The sequence below is a fragment of the Geotrypetes seraphini genome, chromosome 13, assembly GCF_902459505.1.
Source record: "Geotrypetes seraphini chromosome 13, aGeoSer1.1, whole genome shotgun sequence".
Classification (NCBI taxonomy): Eukaryota; Metazoa; Chordata; class Amphibia; order Gymnophiona; family Dermophiidae; genus Geotrypetes; species Geotrypetes seraphini.
Genome location: NC_047096.1, coordinates 7059594 through 7076968, shown reverse-complemented (window position 1 = coordinate 7076968; position 17375 = coordinate 7059594). Strand labels below are relative to the sequence as shown.

Genomic DNA, 17375 nt, shown 5'->3' with positions numbered 1-17375 from the left:
ATACCGATCAGCTGAAGATAAGTTGAATAGTTTTTCATCTATCTTTTGGAGTTTTTCACAGAGCTTTTTCAACTTTGATGAAGGTTTTTTGGCCGATGAGGTGACTGCTCAACCACCTTTAGTAAACCACTCTTGTGGAGGTGGGAGGGCTCTTTTCTGAGGCTTTTCCCTTCTATTTAACTTGTTGTGGAGCCTGTGTTGTTCTGGTATTACACAATCTGACATCATGCATTAATCCATGTGAAAGTGTTACTATTTATTATCCTTTTATACCCGCGGCATTCCTCGGAAAATCAGGACAAGTTGAGTTGCATTACATATAATTACTGTGATTCCTCCAGAAAACCGTAGGCTTTCAGTACATAAAGGTCACACGGATTTATTGACTAGAAAATGCTTCTCGACATTATGGAAACTAAGAACCATCAGAAAATACTTTGATGCAGCATCATTCCGTCTACTGGTGCAATCTTCTATTCCAAGCATGCTGGACTATTGCAACATCATTTATTTGGGAACTTTCAAGAAAACCCTTCAAAGATTCCGAATTATTTAAAATTTGGCAGTACACCTGATTTTCAGTTTAAAAAAATGGGAACACATAAGTCCATATTATCAAAAACTCCACTGGCTGCCCCTCGAAGCAAGAGTTTTGTTTAAATTTTCTTGTCTCTGCTTCAAATCAATCTTTGGTTTGGCCCCTTCATATCTGGTTTCCCACTTTAATCTGGGTTATACTACCAGGTCCACATGCAGAATCCACATATTTACCCACCCAACAATAAAGGCCTGCCGTTACAAAAGATTCCTGGACAGAACCCTAGCTTTCCGGGCAGGTAAACTGAACGATTGGCTGGGTAACATTATCATGCACTCCTCATCCTATTTTAGTTTTAGAAAATTAGTAAAAACGAAACTGTTTAACCGATTAGTTACCTAAGAATTTTTTTGTTCATTATCTCTCCTATTCTGTATACTTGTATTCGTTGATTCTACATTGTAACTATGTCGCTGATTGTCCAGCTCTTCTTATTGTAAACCGCCTCGAACTACCATGGCTTTGGCGGTATATAAAAATAAAATTATTATTAATTATTATTATTATCATCAAGTTACTCGTACATGAGACTATCAATTTTATTACCCTCAAGTGTAATACAGTGACATTTTGATAGAGAAGCCATATACTGACAGAGGGAAGAAGTGGGACTATAGTAGGTCAAATCACAAGCAGAAGTTATGTAACATGGGAACAGCCCTTAATCAAATAACAGCCAATAATTCAGTCCTAATTCCAAATGAAAACAAAGATGATCTGATCTAATCTTTGCTGCTGCTGAGTATTCCATCAGTGCATTAAGGTTGTACATGTTTCAGGGGTGTTAAAAGTCAGTTCTGGTGTAATGGGTTGGTGATCTCTAGCTGTTTCTCTGTAGACATTTGTCTTCTTGTTGTGTTTTGAGTAGATTTTGAAGTTCCTTGGACCAGAGGCTGTTTCGTGGTGCACTTGCGCTACGTAACATATGTAAACAGCATTGGTTGTACCAGAAAAAGATGGTATATCAGATCCATGACCCATCCCATATGAGGCTACAGACATTAGTAGTCGTAGTGGTGGTAGAAAGATGTTAGGGGGGGGGGAAGGAAATGTACACATTAACCAGGGATAACGTAAAATTTATTCATCCAAATAAAATCAAGCTATGTAAAAACCGCTAGTCCACATTTGCTCCGTTTACTTTGCCGGAGCTAAAAAACATTTGAGAAACACTGCTCTAGTGACTATAATCTTGGCCTCAGTGATATCATCTTGGGGCGACTACAAAAATATGGCCGAAGGGGCACAACAAAGAGGGATGTACAACTGAGAAGAAGCTGAAAGGTCAGCTCTGGTTTTTCGGGGTAGCGCTTTGCTTGTGGATGTTCTGAGTATTACATTAGGTAAAATCAGATTACCACAGCATGATGCTCAGAAGCTATAGTTGATCTCGAACACGTCTTGGCATTGGTCTGGAGAACTCATTATGACAGTACATATTTTACCCAATATAATTTTACAGGCTTCTTCTGAGACCAAAAGGTTTATTATTTTATTCTGCAACGACCCAGCATCAGGTCTTTTATTTATACAACCCCCCCCCCCTCAAAAAAATGTTTCAGCATAAAATGCTCTTAGCAATGAAAACCACTAGCTCTAATTTTTCAGAAGAAAGTCCAAGAATAAACAAAACTATATTTACACTAACCTGGCTGTGAATTGGTAAATGGATTTTGAAAGTAATGTACATTTTTTAAAATGCTATAATAAATCAGACCTCTAATGTTCCTTCTAAGCAAGATGATTATTTTCCAGGAGCTGACAGGAAGAGCCGTTTGGTTCCAAACATGAGGTCTACATGGAGACAATTTTTATTAGGGTTTTGGAGTGGACATACTGTACCTTTAAAGCTTCTATGACCAGGTCTCTTGCTTCAAGCTCTCCTTCAAGAATGCTGAACAGGGTCAGTAATTCTGATTTATTGAGGTTGTCCAGATTCATCCTGAATGCCTGGGGCAGAAAAAAGAAAATAGAATGCAAAGTCAAAACTACAGATTGTGGATTTAGGCAGGCAAATCAGTTAATGCCCTGATCAAACACACAAGTCTCTTATTTCTGTAGCAAGCTCCATGGAAAGTCAGTGAATTCATGAGTTACCAGCAATATCTATATTTTCAATTAATTTGTTATTTTATCCCTCATAATTAGGAAAATATAGAATTGGGGCACTGTGGGGGTCTGATTATAATATAGGTGGCTGCCTTTTCAGGTCAGACATTCTCAGGTTTGAAGGTCCCACAAAATGTGCTCTCGTAACCATGCCAGCAACAGACAGTGGACGGCTCAAATATTCCCAAATATTTAAGAACGTGGAGTTGTCCCAGCTGATAGGTTACTGAAGGTGAGAAAGAAGTCTCCTGCTGCTGAAACACACACATTGGATAATTAAAGCATGTAATCTGGTGCCTGTCTAAGGGATTTGAGTTTGTATTTTGTCCAGTAGAGTTAGCAGAGGTGATTTGCTTCAGCTCAGATAGTCCACTTTAAAAGGTCAATGATTAGAAATAAAAGAAAATAAAAAAAGGAGATGATTACCTATTTAATTAGACTAATGATTTTTTTGACTAGCTTTCAAGGGCCAGAACCTCTCTCTTTAGGTCAAGACAGTATGAGCAAAGATGACAACATCAGAATACATAAGTGGCACATCAAAGCATTCCAGTGCCAGTCTCAAGAGGAAAGGCAAGAGCGAGGACAGGGTGGGGAGAAACAGGGAGAAATGAATGAGTGATCAGAAGGTGACAAAGCAGTATCATTTTATGGTTTATAATGTGATCAGAAACCCAGATTTTTTTCTTTTTTAATACTTTGAAACCAACAAGAAAGAACTGTTCCTGGATTGCTTAAAAATTTCCTCTTATTATTTTGGCTATAAGGTCATTGAGACGGTGCTTTGGTACTGTGTATTGATGCACCTTCTTGTCCAATTTGTTTGTCTTGACTAGACTGTAAGCTCTTCTGAGCAGGGACTGTCTTTTTCCATGTTTTGGTGAACAGCGCTGCGTATATACAGTAGCGCTATAAAAATGATTAGTAGTAGCATGGAATTGGAGATTCTACATGGAATGTTGCTACTCTTTTGGGGTTCCAAATAATAGCAACATTCCAGAATCTCAAAGAACAATAACATTCTGGAATCCTGACTCGGTACATTGAGCTCCGGGGTCTTTTCCAGATAAGCCCTGCCACTAATGCAAAAAGTGCACGGGCGAAAACTTAAGCCACGCCACCTTATAAATTATTAAACTATTGAAGCCCTGCGAGGAAATTATTCACATGATTTGAATAATGACTCAGGGGGGTTCAAGGGGGAGCTGTATATCACTTTCCCCAAGTATTCACTTAGCATGGTGTTAGCTAAAACTTTGGCGGCGGTTAACTTTTTGGTGGGGCTTATCTGGAAAAGATCCAAGCTCCGTCTCTGGCAGTCTTCAAACCCAAACTCTTTGAAGCAACTTTCAATTCCAAATTCAACCCACCTGCTATGCACCAATATCTGTCTTATTATTCCCTCTGTAATCCCTCCACCTGAGCCCAGTGCAATGATGCACCTTCTTGTCCAATTTATCTGGCTTGACTAGATTGTATGCGTAGGTTTAGTAGCGCTAGAGAAATGATCAGTAGTCGTAGAAATGCTCACCCACAGAGGGTTCACCCAAAGAGCTGTCACCTTGGTTTGTCTTGAGGGCAGTGTCTCCAAATGGGTTACTTTTGTACATACTGAGACCGCAATAAAACTCACTGGAAAGTTCTCAGCCCAGCCAACAAAGTTGGGACAGTCTTCGTCGAGGGCTATACACTTAGGCCTGGATTCTCTAGCTCAGTGGTCTCAAACACGTGGCCCGCCAGGTACTATTTTGAGGCCCTCGGTATGTTTATCATAATCACAAATGTAAAATAAAGCAGTTTCTTGATCATACTTCTCTTTAGCTATAAATGATAATATTATTATTAAGTCTTAGCCAAAAGGAAAGATTTATAAACTCTAAAGAGTTTTACCTCATGCAAAATTGTCATTTCTTTAATAAGACATTAACTATTTTTTTCTGCGGCCCTTCAAGTACCTACAAATCCAAAATGTGGCCCTGCAAAGGGTTGGAGTTCGAGACCTCTGCTCTAGCTGGTGCCGATTTTTAGGCCCAAATTCAGTAAAAAAAAATAAAAATACACCAATGAAAGGACAATTTTAACTGTGTTTCAAGGCGCCTACTGGAGCCTAAAATATTGACACTGGAATTGCATCTTCATAGGTGCTTTAGGCCGTCTAATGTCACTATGGGCACGGCTAATGTCAAATGTGGCATTAGGCGGCCTAAAGTACCTACGGAGGCACAATTCACATCATAGGTAGGCGTTGGAAAACCCTGGCCTACATTTCCAATGCCACCCTTTACTGGCGATGCGATTCTGTACCAATCACTGTCAAGTGACTGTCATAAGATTGGCCTCTGCTTTTAAGGTGGCCGCCGACAACAGCGCCGGTTACAGAATCGGGGCCTTAGTCCAGTGATTTTCCACTTTTTTTGTTCTGTTTGGAAAAAAGTGAAAAACCGCTACTGTCCCAACTTTTGTTGGTTAGGCTGAGAACTTTCCAGCGGTCCCTCGCACAGTATTATCTCACTTTCTCAAATTTAATACTAATGCTCAAAGTGGTACCTGCATTGTGCCATACAGAATTCCCTTTGGGATTCATAAGATGCAACATGTATAACATAGGCACCAACAGTTTAAAATGATTGGGCTTCCCAATACAATACAAATCACCCTTCTCTGGACACAATGAAGAGGGGGAGGGGTGCTCATGACTGATATATCCACAGACATGGCTCCTATGATATGTGGCGTGGCATTTTAGAAAGGACATCCAATTCAGAATATGCTACTATTTGGGGTTTGACCTGGATTGGCCACCATGTGGATGGGCTACTGGGTTAGATGGGCCATTGGTCTGACCCAGTAAGGCTGTTCTTATGTTCTTTAGGACATCCATCTCACATGTATTTTAGCACAGGATACAATCTATGCTAAATGTGAGACGGATGTCCATGTACTGGAAACATAGAGTAATCAGGGACTACTTGATGTTCCAGATTTTAAGCAAATTAGATTGGAGATCTATAGGGACTTGAACTTTATGGTCATGCGACGTCAGTTATGGAACTCCCTTCCAAAGGAACTGAGAAAGATTGAATCATAAGAACATAAGCATTGCCTCTGCCGAGTCAGACCATAGGTCCATCACGCCCGGCAGTCCGCTCCCGCGGCGGCCCTCCAGGTCAATGACCTGTAGTGATCTATTACTCATTATACCCCTGGATCCCCCTTTCCCTTCAGGAACTCATCCAATCCCTTTTCGAAACCCAAAATCGTACTCTGCTCAACCACCTCCTCTGGAAGCGCATTCCAAGTGTCCACCACCCTCTGGGTGAAGAAGAACTTCCTAGTATTTGTTCTAAATCTATCTCCCCTCAATTTTTTTTTTTTTTTTTTTAATGAGGGCTGACAGATTAAAGGAAACATTCATAAGACAGACATCCCCCCAACCCCCCCTCCCAGATTTAATGCAAGACTCCCTTGAGTTCATTTGGAAAACTTTTCAAAGCACCTCTGTTTTCTCAGGCATTTTTATGAATTCAAACAGAAATGTTAGATATTGTTCAGGTTTCTCAATACTGTATGTCTTGATGTTCTATTTATTGGATTGGATTTATTACATTTGATAAACCACTTCTATATGAGTATTAAGCGGTTTACAATAAGTTTCAAGTTCAAGTTTATTTGTTCTTAATGAATCGCCTATTTAAATTACTAAGCGATGTACAACATAATAAAATATACAGATAAAATATTAGTGTTAACATACAGAATGACTTTTGTTATGGGTTAAAAATTAACATACAAAATACATACATACAAAATAACTTTTATTATGGGTTAAAACTAACAAGAATTGTGTGGGTAAGTGGGGAGAAAGTTACAATGTTTGGATAGAAAAGAAGGAAAAACATAAAAGGAAAGAACAAAAAAGGGAGGGGTAATTTTAACTATTGCGCAGAAAGTTACAATAAAAGAGAAAGTTAATGGAAAAGGGTAAAAGTTGTCAAGTTACAAAACCATCAGATGATAGAAAGAGTGTGAAAGAGAGAAAGTAAGAAAGGGTACAGGGAAAAGCAAGTGGGAAACAGGAACACAATTTAGCAGGAAATAGAAGCATGGCTGCTTGTGAACTATGGAGGGCTCCATAATGTTGAAGGAACACTATAGATTTCAGTTGTAAACCACTTAGATTTGTGGTATATAAGAAATTTTTAAATAAATAAATATAGTAAGCAAATAAACTGGCAGCACTGCATCTTTGCTGGTTGTATTTTGTTTCTTTCTGCTCATTCATACAATATAACACATGTTCTTTCCTCTGGCAACACTGGCTTTCCTGTTGTTGTTTTTCCCTCTGGTACTGTGGTTTAGTTCAATTGCAAGATAACTACCCACTGAAAGGCTATTGGCATGCAAACAAATACAATGTGGCATATTACACCACTGCTTTACTGTCTGTGGAATAATCTGACCTTGTAATAAGCATTTTTGCATAAACCCTAATATGTTTGGCTCCTACTATTTTGAATGAGGGCTGACAGATTAAAGGAAACATTCATAAGACAGACATCCCCCAACCCCCCTCCCAGATTTAATGCAAGACCACTGATATGAGGGGAAGCTGGCTCAGAGGGAGAAAAGATTGAGCTCTTTGATCTGTTCACTGCAAACAGGGATGAATTCCACACACTGCTTACCGTATTTTTCACTCCATAAGACACATCTGACCATAAGATGCACCCACCTCTAGAGGAAGAAAAACCAAGGAAAAGAAATTCTGAACCAAATGGTGTGCCCTGTACCCTGTCCCCCCTCTGGTGGTCTATTGGTAGGCTGGGACAGGGTACAGGGCACATCTAGTGGTGGGCACGTCTAATGGTAGGCAGCCCCAAACCAGCCAGAAAGCCCCAGGCCAACCAGCCAGCCTCAGGCAAGCCCCCCATACCTTTTTAAATTCTGCTCCAGCTGGATTCCCTCCCTTCCTGCCTGCCGCGGCACCTACTTTGCAGATGGTGCTCGCAGCCTTCGCTCTTCTGGGCTCCTCCTTATTTCCCAGCCAGCGGTGAAACAAATCGGCAGCAAGGACGTCAGGAACAAGCTTTACGCTCTCCCGCTCGGCCCTGCACTGCTTTCCGAATGGCTGCCATAAGTTCTCGTGAGTCTTGCGAGAACCTACTGCAGCCATTCGGAAAGCAGCGTGGGACCGAACGGGAGAGCGTAAAGCTTGCTCCTGACGTCTGCGCTACTGATCTGTTTTGCTGCTGGCCGGGATATAAGACGAGGGTGCTGGACCCCTAGGTAAAAAAGGGAGGATGGCGATGACAGACGGACGGAGGGGGGGGGGGGGTTAAAAAAAAAAAAAGGTGGTGCGGCGGCAGCGGCTGGGTGGGTTTACAAAGGCAGTGCGGCGGGCGGGTTTTACAATGGTACCGGGGGGAGGGTAACAAAATATGTACCTTTGCTTCATAAGACGCGCTGAGATTTCCACCCACTTTTGGGTGGAAAAAAAGTGCATCTTATGGAGCGAAAAATATGATTGTAATTTGGTCAAAAGAAGCCAATATGTAAATTATGCGAAGCTCAATTCATGCACTTATCAGCACCACTGAGATATTTTTTAAAAAAATGTTTTTTGATAGAGGAAATGGACAAATTTTACAACTCATGCATCCTGCCTTATTCTGCTCTAAAAGCAAAAATGGTAGTAGGAAGTTCTCAAATTCATTGGCTAAAACACTGAAGATTAATCCGCAACAGTATCTGTACAAAAGAAACCAAATTTAGTAGAATTCAGAGTACAGGCCTAGACGTTTAAGATCTGAGCTACTGGGGAGGAACCTGCATATTTTTGATCCCATTTATAGTTTCATTTGTTTGGGTTGGAAGAGCTTTCCTAGCTAAGGAGAAAGAGACAGGCAAATATTTCCTTTAGTGGTACTTTCCGGTGTGTGTGGGGGGGGGGTGGGGTGGGGGGGGGAGGGCGGCATGTCTAAGTCTGGCATTACAATGGAATTAGTTCTAGAATAGGGATCTCAAAGTCCCTCCTTGAGGGCCGCAATCCAGTCAGGTTTTCAGGATTTCCCCAATGAATATGCATTGAAAGCAGTGAATGCACATAGATCTCATGCATATTCATTGGGGAAGTCCTGAAAACCTGACTGGATTGCGGCCCTCAAGGAGGGACTTTGAGATCCCTGTTCTAGAAGGATCTTGTCTCTGGGTCTTAGTGAATCACTGCAATATATTATCCTAGCTATAGGAGTAAATGTAGATGAAAAGGAAAATACTAGAAACTGTGAGGAAGAGGAAAACAAGGATAGAAGGATCAGGCTGGTAGGAAAAGAATGACAGCAAAACCAGATTGGATGGAAAAACCCTTTAGTCATTGCAATGGCATTAAAGGGGGAAGGAAACAGGAGGTCCCCGTATGCCGGCATGTATTCCATTTATCTCCATTCCCATCTGCAGTTCCCCTTACCTTTCTGGTTTAACTTTAAAATGTACTTATGCTTTGCAGAGGATCGCCAGCACTGCCCGCTGCCATCTGCCCCATCTCTGACTCAATGTCATATTTCTGCCTGGTGCACCACCCCAGAGGGAAGGGGCATCTGAGGCGGCGGGCAGACTGTCAGGATTACTGCAGTGCCAGCGATCCTCTGCAAAGCATAAGTACATTCTAAAGTTAGACTGGGAAGGTGGTGGAGAAAAGGGAAAAACATGCTGGCACTTGGGGGTCTCCCCTGGAGTGCCCGTTTTTGAAGAAGACGGGGAAAGTCGCATCAAAGAGGAGGAAATGCTAGACTGTGTGTGTGTGAATGGGAAGACATAAATGGGCCTGAAAACAGAGGAGAGGGAGAGAAGTTAGAACATCACAGCCCCTCCCTGAAGGGACAAATATTTCATGCACCTTAATAACTACACTCAGACCTCATAAAGGAAAAGAAAACAGATGCAATACAGCGAGATGAAATAATGCTAACAAGGTTTTAAACAAGGCTATCTTTGGAAACCACTACAATAGCAGTTATTTCTCCCCCTACAAATATCAAGGATTCTTTTGAATGAACCAGGATGGCTAAGTGGAAAAGTCACTAGACGCTAGACCAGCAGGCTACTTTTCTACCATTATGTACGCATTTCTCCACACCAGAAAAAGATATGCTGCCCTGTTATTCTGCCACTTCATGCTAGAACATAAAACAGATTAAATATTCAGTAGCAAGAGATTTGAAAAAAACAAAAACACAAAATGATAGGGTGTATAAATACTGCAGCAAGAAACCAGAAGTTGAGCAATGTGAACACACCTTGATGTGAATCATACAAGTAATGATTCAGGGTGTGTGTATGTGTGTGTGCGCGCACACATAAGAAGGTATAAAACTACAGCCTGCTCCCCTCCAACTAAGAGACTATTTTGCAATTCAAGTTGATTTAAAAAAAATCAGAATTCTAGGGGGCGTACATCAGTAAAAAAGGATTATACAAAATACATTTAAAGTTCAGAAACAAAAGCAGAAGAAGGGGGCTAGCCTGGGAATAAGACAAACCAGCAAAAAAAGAGGCAAGAGAGACGTTACATTGGTTCACATTCACACAACCAAACTGTAATTTTCAGTTTCAGCCGAAACCAGGTGATAAGTTTCGGCTACAGTTTCAGCATGTTTCACAATGATAATTGTCCAACAAACAAGTCCTTGATTAGACACATCAGATGTAGTCCCGACTAGGATCCAAGTTTCAGCATTGGTGCACTTTGTACTTCAGAGACACCAATGTGTAAAAATTTTTGTGATTTGTTTGTCTTGTCAAGTCCATCTGGTGTGCCCTGAGGAAGGCGACGTTGTCGCTGAAACTTGGATCCTAGTTGGGACTACATCTGATATTTCTAAACAAGGACTTGTGGTTGGACAATTATCATTGTGTCAATAAATATATTGTTCAACATGAACTCAATAAGCAAGGACTGTTTGTAGCAAGTCAATTTCAGGCCTTGCTATCATACCTTTTTCAAAATGAACCTTCAATGCAGTGTCTCAACTTTATGAGCCACCACCATATTTTATGTATTTACAAGCAGTCCCTGGGTTATGAACGTCTGACTTACATTGGACTCGTACTTACAAACCAGGGTCTGCTTCTTGTGCCAATACGCCCCTCTTCCTCCATTCCATGTCCCCAACATACCCCTTGTTGTCCTTCCTCCCCCTCTGTTCTGTGACCCAAATTCATGCCTCCCTCCCTTTTGCGGGTGTTTACCTCCTCTGGTCAGCTCCCTCTTCCCAGCCATACTTCTCTTCAGAAAGCCACGAGCAGCAGCTCCTGCACACTGCCCATGGCTGATCTGGAAGCCTTCCCTTTGATATCAGAGGGAAGGCTTCTGGGTCAGCTGTGTACTGTGTGAAGGAACCGCAGCAGAGGCTTTGTGAATAGAAGTGCGGCTGGGAGGAAGGAACCGGCCAGAACAGTAGTGCGTACCAAGAGGGGAGGGAGTGGTCCACCTGGTTGCAGCCAGCATCATGAACTTTTTCTGGCAATGGCAGCGTCGAGCCTTCCTTTCTGCTGGGTCCTGCCAGGAGAGAGTGGAGGAGAGGGGAAGAGAAATGCTGCACCCAATTGGAAATAGAGAGGGAGGGAACAAAACATTTGAAAACTTGGCTCTTTGCAAAAATCTAATCTCCTCCCATTCTCCAGTATTCTGTCCCTCTCTTTCCTCTTGTCCCTCTCTTTCCTCTTAGTCCCTCTCCTTTATCCCTTATTGTAGTTCCTTTCCTCTTAACTCTGTAAACCGTGCCGAGCTCTGCGCTTGCGGAGATGGCGCGGTATACAAACCTAAGGTTTAGTTTAGTTTAGAATGAAGGTCAGTGAAGGGAGAGGAGAGGAAAGAGAGATGTCAGACTATGGAAGAGGAAGGGAGGGAAAGGAAGGAAGGAAGGAAAGGAGAATCCAGACTGGGGGAGGGAGAGATGCCAGGGCATGAGGGGAGGGGGAGGGAAGGAGACAGAGATGCTAGACCAGAAGAAAGGAGGGAGGGAAAGGAAGACGAGGAGATGCCAGATATGGAAGGAGAGGAGAAAGATGCCAGGGCATGGGGGGAGGGAAGGGAAGGGAAGGTGTGGAGGCACAGGGGAGCAGTGGAGGAGGAGAGAAAAGTCCTGGTGCTGGTGAAGAGGCATAGGGGAGCAATGGAGAAGAAGAAAGGTCTGGTCTGGAGGCACACAACTGCGGAGGAGGAGAAGGAAGGAAGAGCTCAGGACCAGTGTAAATGAAACCTCCTATCTTTTATTTCTATTTAAACTACAGTACTTTATTTTGAGGACTGCTTCTTTAATGTTTTTATAGGAGAACATAAATACATACAGATTCTCCCATGATCCGAGTTACATATAAATTCAACTTTAGAACAGTTTCAAAAATGGAACTCGTTCTTAACCCAGGGATTGCCTATATTCATTTTGGCATTTCTACGGCAATGTAACATAAATGCAGTGTACATTGAAGATCAGACAGCACAAGAAGGTACATGAGGCTATGGGAGATAGTGCAGCTTATCCAAGAACAACGATCAAATGATAAGCAAAGCTGGACTCCTTGATTCCAGTCCATTATTCTAACAAATGTATTTGTCCCATTTTATGGATCCTTATTTTGGATCATATACATAGTAACATAGTAGATGACGGCAGATAAAGACCCGAATGGTCCATCCAGTCTGCCCAACCTGATTCAATTTAAATTTTTTTTTAAAAAAAATTTTCTTCTTAGCTATTTCTGGGCAAGAATCCAAAGCTTTACCCGGTACTGTGCTTGGGTTCCATATTGTGTATTTTATTTTTTTAAATAGTGAAGATTTAGGAATTTTCTCAAACAATTTGGTTTTATGTGTTTTTCAGTGAATTTCTGCCCTCTATAAAGCGTCTAAACCCATTTTATAAGGGCTTGACTTCTTTCTGACTCCTGATTCTGTGCTATCATACTTGCCATGCTCTTCTCTGTGGAAGTGTCTCCTTTTTAATAAAGAACCAGTCTAAACATCCATTTTATACTAAGAGAAAATAAAAATTCCAAATTAAAACCATATGTTCTCTTTTTGCCCTAAAGAAAAATGCATATTCCATATCTCAGTATACCCCATTAGGTAAACTACATTTTTTTCTATAAAATGTAAATTCCATTTCTGAAAAAGGTATCCTCTTATGTACATCATTTTACAGCTTTTCCTTATAAATATTAAGATTATAAAAAGTTAAATCAAACTTTACAAGCTGTGCTGCTTGCGATGAGCAAACCATAAATCAGGACATAAATCAGGACTGTCTTAAATCACTAACAGTTGGCAATATTTTCATATAGATCGCTCACTGTCTGTATTTCAGATTCTTGTTTTTATTCTTTATGTCTTTTGCATTCTTCTTTTGGGCTTCTTTTGTTTGCTTTACCTGTTTGATTCTCTTTTAAAAAATTTTGTTAAATAAATGCAAAACTATCTCTCTTTTTATTTTGGCCTTTCTTTTCATACAGGCTCCTCCCAAGTTAGTCACAGGCAAGCAGTGTGTCTCTTCTAGCCCAGGCCTGTTGCAGTGGTTACCCTGGGTCACCAGCAAATAGGCACCAATGTTAAAATGTTATGGTAAAATTTGACCTCTACTGCGTATGTTTACTTGTAAGCCACTTAGGAGATAAGCGGATAATAAGTTCTTTAAATAAATAAATATGTTAGCAATCATAGTCCCTTCTAAAGGGGAAAGGAGTTGGGACTTGTATACCACTTTTTTATTGTTAAACAACTACTCTCAAAGCGGTTTACATACAAGTAAAGTGTTCCTCTGGTCATTCGTGGTATTCTCCAACCGGGACTTCCTGTGCTAAAGTCGGGCTTCACCAATCAGGAGCTGCGTGTCAAAGCAGCTCCTGATTGGTGAAGCCTGACTTTAATGCAGGAAGTCCCGGTCGGAGCATACCACGAGTGATTTCCTTCACTCGCTGATGCTCCAGCTGCCCTATCCTGCCTCCCCAGGCAAAAAACCACCTAAATCAGACCTCCATGCCCTCCTCTTGCACCCAGCCGCGGTCCCTGAAGCCTAGCTGCAGTAGGTAGTCATTCTGGATCTGCAGCGGCCGCTCGTGCGGCTCCAGCCAGCGGGCGCTTTCCCCGTGCAGCTGCACGTAGAGCGCAAGCAGCTTGCAGGGGTTCGCTCTCGGGCACTGGCGGGTAAGCAATGACCGGCGAGCGCTCCAGGTCCGAAGGGCAGACCGGAGCGATAGAATTCAGCCCATTCAGGATCAAGCTGAAGTGCTCCGAGTCCGTGTCCGGGAGCCTCAGGGTGTGGTGCAGCGGCACCAGGCAAGGAGCATCCTCCAGCTCCTTGTCGTCACGTATACGCGGTTTTTCAATATCCGCGGGGGAGTACTGTACTTCAAACATTTTCTCTATCTGTCATGGTGGGCTCAAAATCTGTCTAATGTACCTGGGGCAGTGGAGGTTTAAGTGACTTGCTCAGGGTCACAGGGAGCAGCACAGGGTTTGAAGTCACGACTTCAGGTGCTGAGGCTGTAGCTCTAGCCATTGCACCACACTCTTCTCCACGAGGTTGACTGAATTTCAATTTCAGTGCCAAAACTTGCTCAAAATCTTTTTTCTGCCTGGTTTTGGTTTCGGCGGAAGCTGTAAATTTGTGCTTTGCCTTGTTTGTCTCTTTCCTTTCCTTTCTTCTCTGAGCAGGAGTTGCCTTCCCTCCTGCCCACCTGTTTGTGCCCCCCACAAAGGCCTATCTTACAATCCCTGCAGGCTAGGGGTGTAGTCAGGGCAAGAGGGACCCCAGTCGCTCCTGCCCCTGCTGGCTCTGCTCTCAAAATGGCTGCCATGACCTCTAGTGACATTGTGAATCAGGCTGGTATAATGCCCACAGAGTGGACCAGTGTCTGGACTTCTTTACCCTATTTTAGTAAGAATCTTTATCAGGCTTGTCCTTTACTAAATACAAAAAAGGAAATATCTCAATGCTACTTTCTCTTGTTATTTGTGCACAATTAGGGTAAGTATAAATGATCTGTCTCAGAGGAGGATTAACTACATTTGTATTGACTTGGGAACCTAAACGTGCCAGACTTGAGAAATATTTGTTAAAATGGTTCTCCCAATTGTCAACCTGCGCTTGCAGTTCCTGGGAATAATCTCCTGTGGGTTTAGCAGAGGGCTGTCGGCAGCAAATTTTGACAATCCTCAGTGGGCGTCATTGGTTCACATTCACACAACCAAACTGCAATTTTCAGTTTCAGCCGAAACCAGATGATAAGTTTTGGCGACAGTTTTGGTGGCAATTGTTTCATTCGAAACTGAAACAAGCAGTTTTGGTCAGCCTCATTTATCCAGTGTAGGAAGAGTGTGTGTTTTATTTTTTATAACTTTTAAAGTATGTTTAAATTTATTTGTTTTCTTTTCCTAATTTCCTTTCAATCAAGAAATCTGTTTTGGGCTTTTCCAACTGGCTATAAGAACCAAACAAGCTTTTATTGTTCTGCCAACTGAAAGCCAGAAAAGCCTGTTTATTTGTAGGGGATCCTCCCCAAATAATTATCCCTTGGGCAGCTCTGCATAGAGTTATGGGGGGGGGGGGGGGGGAGAAACCAAAACAACATGCACAAACCCAGACGTATTCGCTTAAGAAACTGCTACATAAAGATTAGGAGGGAAAAGAAAATGGTATTTAGGGCAATTGGCCTCAGCTATCCAAAGCAGAGGAGGCATGGAAAAAAGTCACACTTAAATATATAAGGCTTATTAAATATGTCATTCCTTTGGTGGAGATGGCATGATTGGCCAGGTACAACTGCTGGAAAATACGATTTTTTTTTGGCAACCATTTGCTTCCAGAAACATATCTAGCAAGAGACTCTACAGAGTGTGAGAAACATGTAGCAAGTAACCTGCTTGCTGTTTGTCCAAATGACTAGAAACAGTTTGCCCTTCTGCACCGTATGCTTGGAACAAGCTGCCTGAATCCCTACGGCGGGCTCCACTTCTGGCAGTGTTCAAGGTCTGACAGTCTACAGCAGGGGTGTCCAACCTGTGGCCCTGTGAAGTATTTTGTGTTGCCCCAGTCGAGGGCGATGCAGTGTTTTCCTCTGCTGCCCCCGGGTGTTTACCATCTTGCCGGCTCCCTCCTCTGTCTTGCTGCAGCGTTTGCGCGGCCCCAGAAAAATGTTTTTCGGCCAATGCGGCCCAGGGAAGCCAAAAGGTTGGACACCCCTGGTCTAAAGGCCTTGGTCTTCATGCCAATAAATCAGATTTTCTGGATATCCTTAATGAATGTACAAATGAAAGAGATCGGCATACAAAGAAAGTAGTAGACAATATTTTACTGGTTATCATTTATCTTAGCTAAGCTGTATATTTTTTTTAAATTGATTAAAAAATCTTGATTTCTTTTGCTTATAAATGTCTTGATAATGTCTCATGCAGGCGGTAAATTTTAATAAACTAAACTAAGGATCTAAGACACTGGGAACCATAAATCTATGCATAGTGAAAGTAAAATCAGACTGGTTCAGACTCTTCCATTCGACATGGAGCTAAATTATTACCACATTTAAACCCCGGCTCTGCAACGGTGGATAAACTGTGCTATAAAAAGTATTGAAACAAAGCACTCATGTCTACTCTGAAGAAAATGAAAAATGAAGGGCTGGATAAGAAACAGGAAGCTCCACAGAGAAATAATGGAGCCTAATTTGTAGGACATACATGTGTACACTTGTATCGGGATTTGGGGGGGAAATACATAAGATCTGCCAGAGACCCTGATATACTAAAAATTTGGGGCTCTTTTTACTAAGCTGCTATAGCGTTTTTAGCGCACGCAGGATTTTAGCGCGCGTTAAACCCACGCTACGCGGCTAGAACTAACACCAGCTCAATGCTGGCATTAAGGTCTAGCGCACATGGCAATTCAGAACGCGCTAAAACCGCTATCACAGCTTAGTGAAAGGAGCCCTTGGTGTAACAAAAAGGTTACAGGTATGCAGAAAACACATAGACACACACACAAAATGCTGCCAATTTTAAATGACAGAGAAATCACAAAGAGGGAAATTCTATCATGGAAGCACTGCGGTTCTTTGTGATGCTGGGCAAGTCACTTTACCCTCCACCGTCCCAAGTTCAAAATAAATACAGTGGAATCTTGGTTTACGAGCATAATTTGTTCCAGAAGCATGCTCGTAAACCAAAGTATTCGTATATCAAAGTGAGTTTCCCCATAGGAACTAAGGGAAACTCGCTTGATACGTTCCCACCCACCCCCATCCCGAGGCCAATGGCGCTGCTGTAGCTTACTCCCCCCCCCCCCCCGAGGCCACCAGCGGTACTCCACCCCCCCCCCCACCGCGATCTGGCATTCCTCCTGCTCGCGGAGAGAACAAGAACTAGAAAGCCTTGAGCATGCACAGAAGAGAGCAGATCTTTGGACACCGGCACCGGCATGTCCTGTGCGTTGATGCTGGTGACTGTGCCAGATGGGAGTAAGACAATGTGTTTGGGTGGGTGGGTGGGTGATGCCAGATCATGGCGGGGGGAGGGGGGGGGAGAGGAGGGGGGCGCTCGTAAATCGAGTCAAGCTCGGTTTCCCAGGCGTTGATTTTACGAATGTTTTGCTCGTCTTGCAAAACACTCGCAAACTGG

At 42.5% G+C, this 17375-nt stretch overlaps 1 protein-coding gene across 1 annotated transcript in view; it reads right to left on the bottom strand.

Annotated features, from left to right (window-relative positions):
• Positions 1-17375, bottom strand: part of CTTNBP2NL (CTTNBP2 N-terminal like) — a 49554-nt gene that overhangs the window by 22130 nt on the left and 10049 nt on the right. The window contains exon 2 of the mRNA XM_033918110.1: positions 2441-2548. Within this exon, the coding sequence (XP_033774001.1) occupies positions 2441-2539 (99 nt within the window). The 5' untranslated portion in view covers positions 2540-2548. The remainder of the gene's footprint in view (positions 1-2440; positions 2549-17375) is intronic.